General features: G+C 36.7%; 1 protein-coding gene across 10 annotated transcripts in view; it reads right to left on the reverse strand.

Annotated features, from left to right (window-relative positions):
• Ndae1 (Na[+]-driven anion exchanger 1) overlaps positions 1 to 12656 on the reverse strand; it is a 30242-nt gene that overhangs the window by 11313 nt on the left and 6273 nt on the right. For all 10 annotated transcript variants that reach the window (XM_069500502.1, XM_034983447.2, XM_069500491.1 and 7 more), the window contains exon 2: positions 2716 to 2816. In XM_069500502.1, the coding sequence (XP_069356603.1) occupies positions 2716 to 2806 (91 nt within the window). In that variant the 5' untranslated portion in view covers positions 2807 to 2816. The remainder of the gene's footprint in view (positions 1 to 2715; positions 2817 to 12656) is intronic.

Here is a 12656-nt window from a genome sequence, read left to right on the forward strand (position 1 = left end):
GCTAGTCTTTTATGCTACGTCTGTGACTCTACCACCTGGTTGGAATGCAAATTTTACTGAGAAGAACCAGCAACCACAGTTACTACTTTCAATTAACAAAATTCACCAATTCACTATATTATGTACCATACATACTACGGGGTTATTCAAGGGGCGCACAAACAAATTCCTGAAAGGGCGGCAACGCATTGGTGGTTCCTCTGGTACTGCAAATGTTCATGGCGGTAATCACTTAACATCAGGTGACCCGCCTGCTCGTTTGGTCGCCATTTTTATTTAAAAAAAAATCTTGTGGGCAACTAACTGAAAGCTCAGCCGGTTGCTTCCCCGCAATTTTGTCATTAAGGAATTCATCAATATTTTGTGTTTTTACACGTAATAGCAAATCTATTTTTTTAATTCATTTCAGGACATAAGTACCTACTCTTTTTAGTTTTTTAGGGTTCCGTAGTCGTTGTTGTAATGTCAAATTAGCTTTTAACTTCGATTTCAACTGCTTGCAAGTGAAATCGCAAGCGGAGTAACCTATGGTATGGCAAGTTTCATTAAACTCATACCTCGTGCCTCGAGAAATATTGTGTACTTACATATCTACGGCGGCATGTCTCTATGACGCTTAGTTCTGTCTCTTGCACAGAGAATTCAACCTCAAGAGTACCTACGCATATAGGTGCAAGGTTTTGCATGAAAACAAAATCGTAAAATGATGGCGGGGGACAGAGACTTGACCTACAATCATGAAATTTTGCAGGAAGGTAGCTTATAGCAAAAATGCGGGGAAATATTATCTAAAAACCGTGAATTTGTGGTTACATCACAAGAAAAAAAATTATAATGTGTTTAAGAACAAATATTGCTATTTTCAACTTTCAAAGTAAGATTACTAAGTTACAAGATTACCAAATGGAGTATCGTATGATTGGGCTTTACTTGTGCATACTAAAACAGTTTTTTTATTATTTATGCTTAGGCATACCTAATAGTTTTTGATTTATCATGCAAAATGTCGATAAAATACGATTGTAGTACTGAACCCTCAGTGCGCGAGTTTGACTCGCACTTGGCCGGTTTTTCTTTTATATACCTTTACTAGCTGATCCCCGCGGCTTCGCCCGCGTAGATTTAGGTTTTTAAAGATCCCGTATAGCCTATGTCACTCAGGAATAATGTAGCTTTCTACTGGTGAAAGAATTTTTAAAATCGGTTCAGTAGTTCTAAAGATTACCCCCTACAAACAAACTTAACGACATTACCTCTTTATATAATACAACGGGCCGTGCAGCAGAAATCGTAATATTTTAATTTCGCCATAACTTCAAAACCAAACGTCCAATTTTAATCATTCAAAGACCAAATATTATCTCCATAAACTGTTCTTAGTGATTAAATCATTTATTTTGATAAGGATTAATAGCATGAGTAAAATAAACGCGTTTAAATGTAGTCCAAAAAATTCAAGATTTTTAAATAAAAAAATGGTTGCTGTGCCTCACTCGACATAGATGGGTATAGTGTGTCGCGGACTTTTTTGTAGATATTTATAAGATCTACAATTAATTAGAACATTTTATGGTTCTATCTTTTATAGTTTAGGCAGCGTACGCAAAATAAGTAACTTTTCTGGTTGATTTTTTACACCTTGTGTCCGAAAAACCCAAATATCTTACGGAACCCTATTTTTTTCCAAAATAAAATATAGCCTATGTTACTCGTGGATAATGTAGCTTTCGAATGGTGAAAGAATTTTTAAAATCGGTCCAGTAGTTTTTGAGCCTATTCAGTACAAACAAACAAACAAACAAACAAACAAAGTTTTCCTCTTTATAATATTATAAGTGTAGATGTAGATTAGTTAGAATAACAAAATGTTTGTTATCTCACAACCCTTGTACATTGTCCAAGCCTTTGTAAAAGCTCCCGCCGCCCCTCCCTGACCTATTTCCTCAACGCTAATTCATAAAGACACTCCCGACGCAACTCCTCACGGACATTGTCGTATAAAACGTAAACGTGGCAAAGGATACAAGGAAAACGTTTTAAGGCAAGTCGATAATACGGACTATGTTAACGGGGAAAAAGTTACAAATGAAAAACTCTGTTAAGTATAAGTAGCTCGCAAAAAACAAACCCATTAATGTCGAAACCACTGTAAACAAACCGCTGCTTTTTAGGGTTCCGTAGGCAAATGGCAAAAAACGGAATCCTTATGGATTCGTCATGTCTGTCTGTCTGTCCGTCCGTATGTCACAGCCACTTTTTCCGAAACTATAAGAACTATAGCTGTTGAAACTTGGTAAGTAGATGCACCTATTCTGTGAACCAAACGTTTCACTCAAAAATAGAAAAAACAATTTTTGGGGGGTCCCCATACTTAGAACTGACACTCAAAAATTTTTTTCATCAAACCCAACCAACCCCTTTCTATGGATAGGTCTTCAAAAATGATATTGAGGTTTCTAATATAATTTTTTTCTAAACTGAATAGTAGTAGCGCGAGAGACACTTTCAAAGTGGTAATATCCGATTTTTAGAACTTGGAAGATCTACCAACTTAAAGTTGTTTTTATTAACCCCTTTGTCGGTTTCTACGCAGAATCGTACCAGAACGTTAAAACGCTCGCGCTCACCGCTGTAGGTAGGATGTTAGATTTGTATAATATGACTATACGATGTGCGCGCCTGTCTGTTGGTTCATATTTTGTCTGTATGACTGACCTTCAAAATCCTGTTCGGTATAGTCGTGGTGTGTATGTTTCCTCGCAGCTGGATCTGTAGGGGCCTCGTCATCGTCAGCTCTCCCGTCCATCCTCCACCGCCTGCAATAAATGAATGAGTAAAATTTTAACACACGACTTTGATTAACTTGATTTTTAACCGACTTCAAAAAGAGGAGGAGGTTCTCAATGCGACTGTATGTTTATTTTTTAAATTTTTTTTGTATGTTTGTTACGCGATTACTCCGTCAATTATGAACCGATTTTGATGATTCTTTTTTTGTTTTGTAGGACATACTTCAGAGGTGGTCCCATTTTAATTTAGTAAAGATCTGATGAATATCTTCGGAGATGGAGAACGGAACTCCTCGATGGATAAGAGTAAATTGCTGGCGATCAGTGCAATAGCTTTATAAACAGTAGGTTTTTAACAGGCATGTCATATTTTAGTACAATGGGGCCACTAAAAATTGTGATTTTTTTTTTTTTTTAATCAATAACCACAAACACTAAAAAGTAAAAAATAATTTAATTTATTATCCAATATATTATGTACACAAGAGTTATTGTAGTTCTATAGTAATATTTTTTGGAGTCGGAGCTACTTTTTTCCGAAACTATAAGAGCTATACTGTTGAAAATTGGTAAGTAGATGTATTCTGATTAAAATTTTTACACAAAAATAGAAATAAAACAATAAATTTTGGGGTTCCCCATACTTAGAACTGAAACTCAAAGTTTTTTTTTCATCAAACCCATATGTGTGGGGTATCTATGGATAGGTCTTCAAAATGATATTGAGGTTTCTAATATCATTCTTTTCTAAACTGAATAGTTTGCGCGAGAGAAACTTCCAAAGTGGTAAAATGTCGTGTCGTAGGCATAATAGTTTTTGATTTATCGTGCAAAATGTCGATAAAATACGATTGTAGTACGGAACCCTCAGTCGGCGATGGGTTGCGATGATGGTAATGATGAATCTAGATCCAGGCGGCAGTTGGTCATCAAACCTTTTTTTAAAAATAGAGATAGCGAGCAAACGAGCAGGCGGGTCACCTGATGTTAAGTGATTCCGATGCGTTGCCGGCCTTTTAGGAATTTGTTTGGAATTTAAAGAATTTCTTCTGATAGATACGATTTATCTTAGACCGAAGGTTTAGATTCTGATGGAGTAGGAGGGGAATTAAATCAATTAATTGCTCCTTAGGATTTTCCCCCTTTTTAAGCGCCTTAGCGGTGAAATCGGATAGGCATTTTGCTTTAATCTGCCTACTGAGGTATTACTCGTATATCACCCCAAACTCCATACAAAGCTTTAAGTAGGTATATAGCTATTAAATTATATGGATATACTAGCTCACGACTTCGTCCGCGTGGATTTAGGTTTTTAAATATCCCCTGGGAACTCCGGGATAAGAAGTAGTCTATGTCACTCTCCAGGTGTTCACAAAAAATTACGATAATCCGTTGCGACGTGATTGAAGGAAAAACCAATAAACCAACAAACAAACACACTTTCGCATTTATAATAAGGGTAGTGATATCAGAAATGTAGATATCAAGGCATTGTATAAATGGAGATTTTGTCGTTTCTTTTGTATATTGTGTCTAATTATGTATCGCTAAACTAAATTAAAATAACAGGACTAAAATAGTATCAAGCTTATTTCACACTACGGGATATAAATTATACCTATTACTATAGTCCGGTCAATATTGGCTTTCCCAACATTCGTACCAATTTTTACTATAAGCTTCATGATTCTTTGACTTTTAGGTTTTTAACTTTTCCGCTGCGCGGGAATTTCCGCTGTGCGGGCATATCATAGAATGTAAGTTTGGGCTAGTTTTTATTATTATTTTTGGAGTAGGTACAACAAAACAATAGATCTAAGGGTGAGATTTGATCTGTTTCTAAGACCTCTCGGCTTTCAGTACACTCCAACCATTGTCGAAAATTTAGTCTATATCTATCTAAATATAAGTATTCAAAAGCGAAATACCACTCACTCACTGACTGACTGATCACGAAATCTCAGGAACTATAAAGCCTACAAACTTGAAATTTGGAAGGTAGGTTCTTACTAGAACGTTGTATGAAAGTCCTATGTTTTTGAAGTTAGAGACATGAAAATCGACATTTAGGTTATTAGCTTTAAATAATAAAAATCTGTATAAGTCAATTTGGGAAATTTCCCCCTTAAGGGTGGTAAAATAGGGGGGAAAAGTGTTTATAGAAAAGTTTTAACTATTGTTATCTTTACTTTAAATTTGAAACGTAGGTTCTTTCTAGGGGGTAAGTATTAGATAAGAAAGGATCCAACTAAATTCTCCCCCTAAGGGGGTGAAATGGGGGTTTAAAAGTTATATGAAAATCCTGTTTTTGAGATATGAAAATTGCCATTTAGGTATTCTGGGTTCCGTGCCTTAAGGTGAGACTGAGTGAGTAGGTAAGTGCGGCCTTTTGCAGCGGGAAAATTTCAGATCTCATGAGAAACCAGAAATTTTACGCGGACGAAGTCGCGGGCAACTGCTTGTTTAGTATATTATGATGTTTCTTGATAAATATTGTTTTATTGCGGGCAAGGGCAGTTCAAAGTTAAATCGTGATAAAACGAGCCTCTAATAAAAACTTAATGAGCTTAACCACTTACATTATTTATTATTTCAAGTAGGTAGGTATAAAGCCTACATTTTTATTTCACAGTAATAAGGTTAGATGAGCGATATGTTCAATTGTTATACTAGATGATGACCGCGACTTTGTCCGCGTTGTTGCCTATGTCATGTCAATTTCCGGGTTGCAAGCTGCCTCTGTACTAAACATATAAATCGGTTGAACGAATGGGCCTTCAAGAATCTCGTGGGAACTCTTTAATTTTCCGGAATAAAAAGTACCCTAAGTATAACCCCGGGATGTAAGGTAACTCTGTACCAAATTTCATCATAATCGGTTAAACTGTTGGGCCGTGAAAACCTAGCAGACAGACAGACAGAGACACACTTTCGCGTTTATAATATTAGTAAGGAGTATGGATTTTCCATTAAAAACATTATAATTAGGCACGGTCATAAATAGGTACTGAAGTAAACCATAGTACCAAATTTCATCATAATCGGTTAAACTGTTGGGCCGTGAAAACCTAGCAGACAGACAGACAGAGACACACTTTCGCGTTTATAATATTAGTAAGGAGTATGGATTTTCCATTAAAACATTATAATTAGGCACCGTCATAAATACTGAAGTAAACCATATAATTTGTAAGAGAACTATGTAGAAGTAGACCGCAATAAATAAGAGAGATATACCTAATCCAGTTTCTGCAAATAATAACTAATTTTATTTAGTACAAAAACAACCTATACCTACCTACCTTTGTGTACCTAAATCTGTTCAAACCGAATAAAATTAATGTACCCAAAACGTAATAATATAAACACATATACACAGCCTGTCTACCTACGCATACAGGCGGTGTTTTAGTTTCAAAAGAAATACCCTTATCAAAGGAATTTAATTTAGGTACGATAACAAGTTATTGCTTGTCTAACGCTAGAAGTATAATCCCTACCCATATTATAAAAGTGTGTTTGTTTGTTGGTTTGTCTTTAAATCACGTCGTAACGGAATAACGGATCAACGTAATTTTTGCATAGGTATCGTTAAAGACCTGGAGAGTGACATAGGCTATTTTTTATCCCGGAAAATCAAAGAGTTCTCACGGGATTTTTAAAAACCAAAATCCACGCGAAGTCGCGGGAATAAGTTTTATGTACCTTGTCTATAAAATAGGTATAAATAATTTGGGATTTGTTACGGTCTATCTTAGGGCCAAAACTTAAAACCGAAACTTAGTAGGTATGTACCTATATGACCATAGAATATCAGCTCTTATACTGGCTGCGGCCTTACTTTAACCTTAGGGCCGAAATTCAATATGTACTTTGCAAAATCTTGCGACGTGATGCGCGTCTCGCGTCGCAAGACAATAGACAGACAGACAGACAGACAACAAAGTGATGATATAAGGGTTCCGTTTTTCCTTTTGAGGTACGGAACCCTAAAAATTCAGTCAGTTGAGAAAAAATAGATACCTGTTCAGTGTTCACACATTATTCATCCAAGGTACACACATTCGTCTCCAGTGTCGTCTTGTCAACGGCAGGTCGAAGTGGCAATCGGGGTGAGGAGTGAGGACGCCCCGCACACCGACACAGCTTTCGGTGCGGGCGAGCACGGGTGACGTGCGTGCGGGGCGTTCTCCGCCTTATATACCGATTGCCATCTCGACCTGTCGTGGACTATAATACTTTTGTGCCAATTTTTCTCTTTTCGAATAACAAATGTCTATTTGTTTTCCCACTGTAAAATAAACTGTAATAAATCTGAACGTGATTTAAAATCTACAATCTCGAAATAACAAATCGAATGCAATATTTCGTCGCACGTGGAGTGCAGAATGGGCGCTCTCCGGTCTCCATTTTGCGATATGGAATTTAAATATTTATGAAAGCGTGACCTTTATGACCAATTTTGATAAATTTATTGCACGCAACCGGGTGAGGTGATGAGATTTGGAGTTTGGACCTTGTTATCTGAAAAATAGCCTTCTCATTCCGAGAGGAGATCCATAATGTTCAATATTTGTCCAGCACAGCAAAGGGTTGATATGATCATCATGATGATGATGATGATGATGATGATCTGAAAATATTGTACAATGAACCAGAAGCTTAATTTGCTATAATCCGCTGAAAATAGATCAAATGTGTATGGTGCAACATGCGGCATGCGATATGCACCGCCCGCCCGCCCACTGCTAAACATGCGTCTGTATGCTGCATGTTGCACCATACAGATTTGATCTGTTTCAGCGAATTATAGCAAATCAAGCTTCTGGTTCATTGTATATCATGGATTTCCGTAAAGTAACGCCTGCCTTCTATACAACACTGAAAATATTGATCATGAAAAAATGTTTTTTAATGAGATGGTCTCGGGTAATCACCATAATTATCATCATTATCTCAACCCATTGCCGACCCACTACTTATTGAGCACGGACTTCTCTCAGAATGAAAAGGGTTTAGGCTATAGTCCACCATGCTGGCGATGCTGATTATGCCTACGGATTGGCAAGTTTCACTCACCTTTGAGAACTTTATGAAGAACTTTCTTCGAGTCGAATTATTTTTGATTAATCATTACAATTTTTTTAATAAAGAGACAACGGTGAAAACTTTTACTTTCTCCTGAAAATTAGAAGTTACATTTAACTTTCACCACCGTAAGTATTTACTGCTAAGATCTACGCAGAGCTGTAAAGTTTACTACTTTCCGGACCTTTAGTAAATCCGGGAATTTACGATAGATACTTTTGATGACGTGAAGTGGATGCCCGATTCAAATTCCCAAAGATCCCTTATCTGAAATAAAGACAAGTTGTTCATGTCTCTACTGAGAAATTAAAATGGATAAAGATAAATCTAACAATATGACACATGAGGGCGACATCCATTAACAACCACATTTTCAGCATAAATACCTAAAAGCAATTTCACCAAAAACGTTCACTTGTCTCCCTTTGTCTCAAGTATTTCGTGGATCATAAGATACAAAGCGTTTGTAACATAGTTTCGTATCGAGTAGACATGTCGAGAATTAGAAGGCCTTTGTATTTTTTGACGGCTCTATCGATACGCTTGAAGAAAAATAAAATACGTGACAAGTTCCAAAAAAATTTGCCTCGAACCATTATTTGCTTGTATTACGCCTAGAGACGGTGGAATTTTTTTAGGAAGTGCTTGATTAACCTCATTATAATAGACGACTCATAAGCCTGCGGCCCAGATGGGAGAGGGTGCGTCCTGCTTGGCGGCCAGCGTGTAGAAGAAACTCCAGGTCTTTAACTATATGTCCATGCATAAATTACGTCGATTCGTTGCTCGGTTGCGGCGTGATTGAAGGATAAACAAACAAACAGACACACTTTCGCATTTATAATATGGGTAGTGAAAATTTTAAGCACCTACTTACAATTTTCCACCATCTCTTCAGCTCCTTATTCTCGACGTACTGATAAGGATACCTATTTAAAGCGTGAGATTATCTCTATATATAAAAATGAATCGCTGAATGTGTTGCTGATCACAAATCTCGAGAACAGCTGAACCGATTTCGCTAATTCTTTTTTCATAATATTCCTTGAAGTACGCGAGGATGGTTCTTACGGAGAGAAAAATTTAAAGTATTAAAAAAAATTTAAGAATCGACTGTTGGGCGGTACAAAGTTCGCCGGGGCAGCTAAGTAAATCAATATGTACTTACTTAGATCTTGAAGTGTAAGTAGCTAAGTGGTTTACTTAGTAGGCCAAGTCCGCAGACTAATCATTGACCTAAGCTATGTCAAAGGCAAGGCCTAGCGAGGAATGCTTGGTAAGACAACGCCTTCTGTTCGATTTTTACGACTCAGTAATTAAAAAAAACTGTATATGGCACTGGCAGTATGACAGAACATGTGAAATATGGCTGCCTAGTGTGGCTTCATGACGTATTGCTTTACTTTACAGAATGTAGGCACAGATCTTTGTTGTTCTTTTCGTTGGAACTTCACGAGCGGGTCGAAATATCGGTATTTCAAAATCTTCATATTTGTCGTGGTACGTAGGCATAGCTAGACCAGAATCTCATGATATTGTGGTGAAGGTCATAGTCCGCCAGCAGTGTGGCGGAGTATGGAATAGCCCTAACCTCTTCTCATTCTAAGAGGACATCCGTGTTTAGTAGTGGGCCGGTAATAGGTTGCTCATGATGATGATGATTTGATAAACCCATCATATCGTCAACGCTTCATATAAATTGGTAGAGAATACTTTTTCCGATGGAAGTATTATGATTATACTTAAGGCAATTAAGCGTGAGTGTACGGAATATTGAAAAAGCTTCCTGAATCGAGATCCAATAATATCGAGCATATTGCTTTCCCTTTACCAGAATATTCTCTCAGGCAGGTGCCGGGTAAAAAAACAAGACTGGTTTTGACACTTTGATCAATTTTCTTTTTATTCTATTTATAGATTAAAGTTAACTATTTAACGGTGTGTGGGGGTGTGAACCTACCTAGTGTCTTTATGAGAAAAGTTTTATGTTGTACCTATACTTAGTGGCCTTAGTTACTCGAAATAAATTTTTGGGTTGTTAATCGACTTAAACAATAATATTTGTCTTCGATTGACATTTCATTTGCTTTATTTCAGATTATATTACATTTTCTATCTAAATGAATCATAAGAGATTACCGGCTTTAACTGTGATGAAAAACATCGTGAAGAAACCTGTCTGCCTAATAGTTCTCCATAATGTTTTCAAAGGTGTGTGAAGACTGCCAATGATCTCGTTGGAATTTAGAGAAATCCAGCCCCATTTCTCGTCATTGTAAAAGGAACCTTTCGTACAAAATTTCAGCTCTATATTTCAGTTCTATATAGGTTCATGGATTTGGACTCGGCGTTGATGAGTTTGTCAGTATAGGTAAGTCAGGAATTTTCTTTTTAAATAGGTACTAGTAAGATATAAAGTCTACTTACGACTTAGAAAATAAAGTAGGTAGATACAGTACCGGAAGCGATTACAAGTTACTATCGGAAACGGTCCCACGGGGTCATATCCTCTCAGAGAAATAAGCTTTTTATTTTTCCTGCACTAAATTCAAAACGGTTTCAATATTTCTGTATTTTGAGCGAAAATGCTAAAAATAATTTTAAACGCGGCTTTGCCATATGCATACTAATCTCGATAAGATCAAGAAAGTACGCAGTTTCAATCATCATCATCATCATCATCATCATCAACCTATAGATGTCCAATGCTGGACATAGGTTCACTAGGTGGACGGACGACATCAGACGAGTCGTAGCACAGAATATAATATAATAGGTCGTAGGTAGTCGCTGAATTCAGGCGCAGCAGTTTGAATACTGGAAGGGAATTATTTGAGTCCCGCAAATTGCTATTGCGCTGGAACCATGTCGCATTAACATCGAAATGACGTCATTTTTACGTCATTTAACGTATATTTAAGTAAAAATATACCATCAGCTCGAAACTTCACTCTAGTGCTGACGTCACTAAAATGGCGGGCACGCGCATAAGCAGTTTGCGGGACTTATAGGTATAACAATGGCTTTTATTTTGACTAACTGGCACAGATAATAAATTTTTTACAGCTTTTAGTTTGATATCTCCGCTTCGAAGCGAAAATAATCGTGACTTCCGCAAGATGAAAACGGAAATCGACTCGCTCTATATAACTGCTGTCACAGCACATTCGAACACGTTATTGTATTTTATCCGATACGTTAGTTTCGTATACCTACTGATGTATATATTTGCTACAAACTATGTCAGTTACGTAGATCTAGATGTATTAGATGAGCTATTAGATTAAGATCCTTGTATGTTTTGATCTATATGTTTATCTACTTTGTGTTATGTGCTATAAATTATAAATAAATAAAATAAATAAATGTATTTCTTGTATACAGCGTGATTCATAAATCACCACGACAAATGAGGTGAGTCATGTGGTAGTAGGTACCAAATAGTTAGTACCATAGATATTTTCGCTGTCTCTGCTACTCGACAAACTTTCAAACGGTCCTTCGAGTTCACAGAAGTTTTTAAGAGTTCATTTCCGCGACCAGCTGTTTCCATTCATTATCTTATCATTCATCATGTTCATTATTCTTTAAGTCCTCATATCTCACGGGTATCACGCTACGAGGCTTATATTCTATACATCGATCTCAACTCAACTTGCCGCGATATCACATTTTTTAGGTATATCGGGAAGCCCGTGTACTGTGCTCTTAATTCGTATACAAAATTTTCAGGAGTTGCTTTTGGCTTTTGGCTTTATCCATACTATATAATATTATAAACTCGAAAGTGTGTCTGTCTGTCTGTCTGTCTGTCTGCTAGTCTTTCCCGGCCCATCCGTCCAACCGATTTTGACGAAATTTTGTACAGAGATACCTTTTACATAGGCTACTTTTCATCGCAGAAAATCAAAGAGTTCCCACGGGATCTTTTAAAACCTAAATCCACGCGAAAGCTTATTTTTTCTAAAAATCCATAAAAAAATAGAAGTCATCTCACGTAAAGACTACTTAATCATAACTACTTGATATTTCAGCTCTCCGGCGAATGTAATTGTAACTTCCGCTAGAAATGGGAACGGAAATAGACTCGCTGTATAGTTTCATTCACAGAACTTTGCGTGGGTTGATAAAATGTAGGTACTTAGTTTGAAATGAATACCTTTTTGAATATGTCAATTCCAGCTTTAGTTAACCACTGCTTGTACTACCCTATTTTTAAATTTACTGACCAGGATCAGTACCCTTATTATAGATGCGAAAGTGTGTTTGTTTCTTGATTTGCTGGATTGTTGATTTGTCCTTCAATCACGTCGCAATTTACATAAATTAGTATTTATGGATGCATTTAGAGATCGAACTTCTATTTATACCATACACTAGATACAACACGCGTTGCAAAGCAAGTTACACCTCACCTCTTGTATTATGTCAGAAACCTTCCCGCAAGTCACAACAACAATTGAACAAAGTTTCAACTCAATCAGATAAATGATGTGCGAATAGGTAGGTAATAAGCAAAGTGGCAATATTATTTTTTATTTATAATATTAAGCATATAAGATTTAGTTACAAAGGTAGGTACTGAAAGTTAGTTACATACTTAATTGGCAAGTGTAGATTAATTAATACAACGTTAGTTTTAGTATACGCAAAAACCGAAACTTGTCGAATATTTTTGAAACAAAATTTCAAAAATATTTAATGAAATCTTACGAAATTATAACGCAAAAACATGGTCACCCCGAGCAAGCGGTTGTGAGCGAACGGGACGGCTGGCGT

Source organism: Maniola hyperantus, chromosome 1 (assembly GCF_902806685.2).
Source record: "Maniola hyperantus chromosome 1, iAphHyp1.2, whole genome shotgun sequence".
In the NCBI taxonomy this organism is placed as follows: Eukaryota; Metazoa; Arthropoda; class Insecta; order Lepidoptera; family Nymphalidae; genus Maniola; species Maniola hyperantus.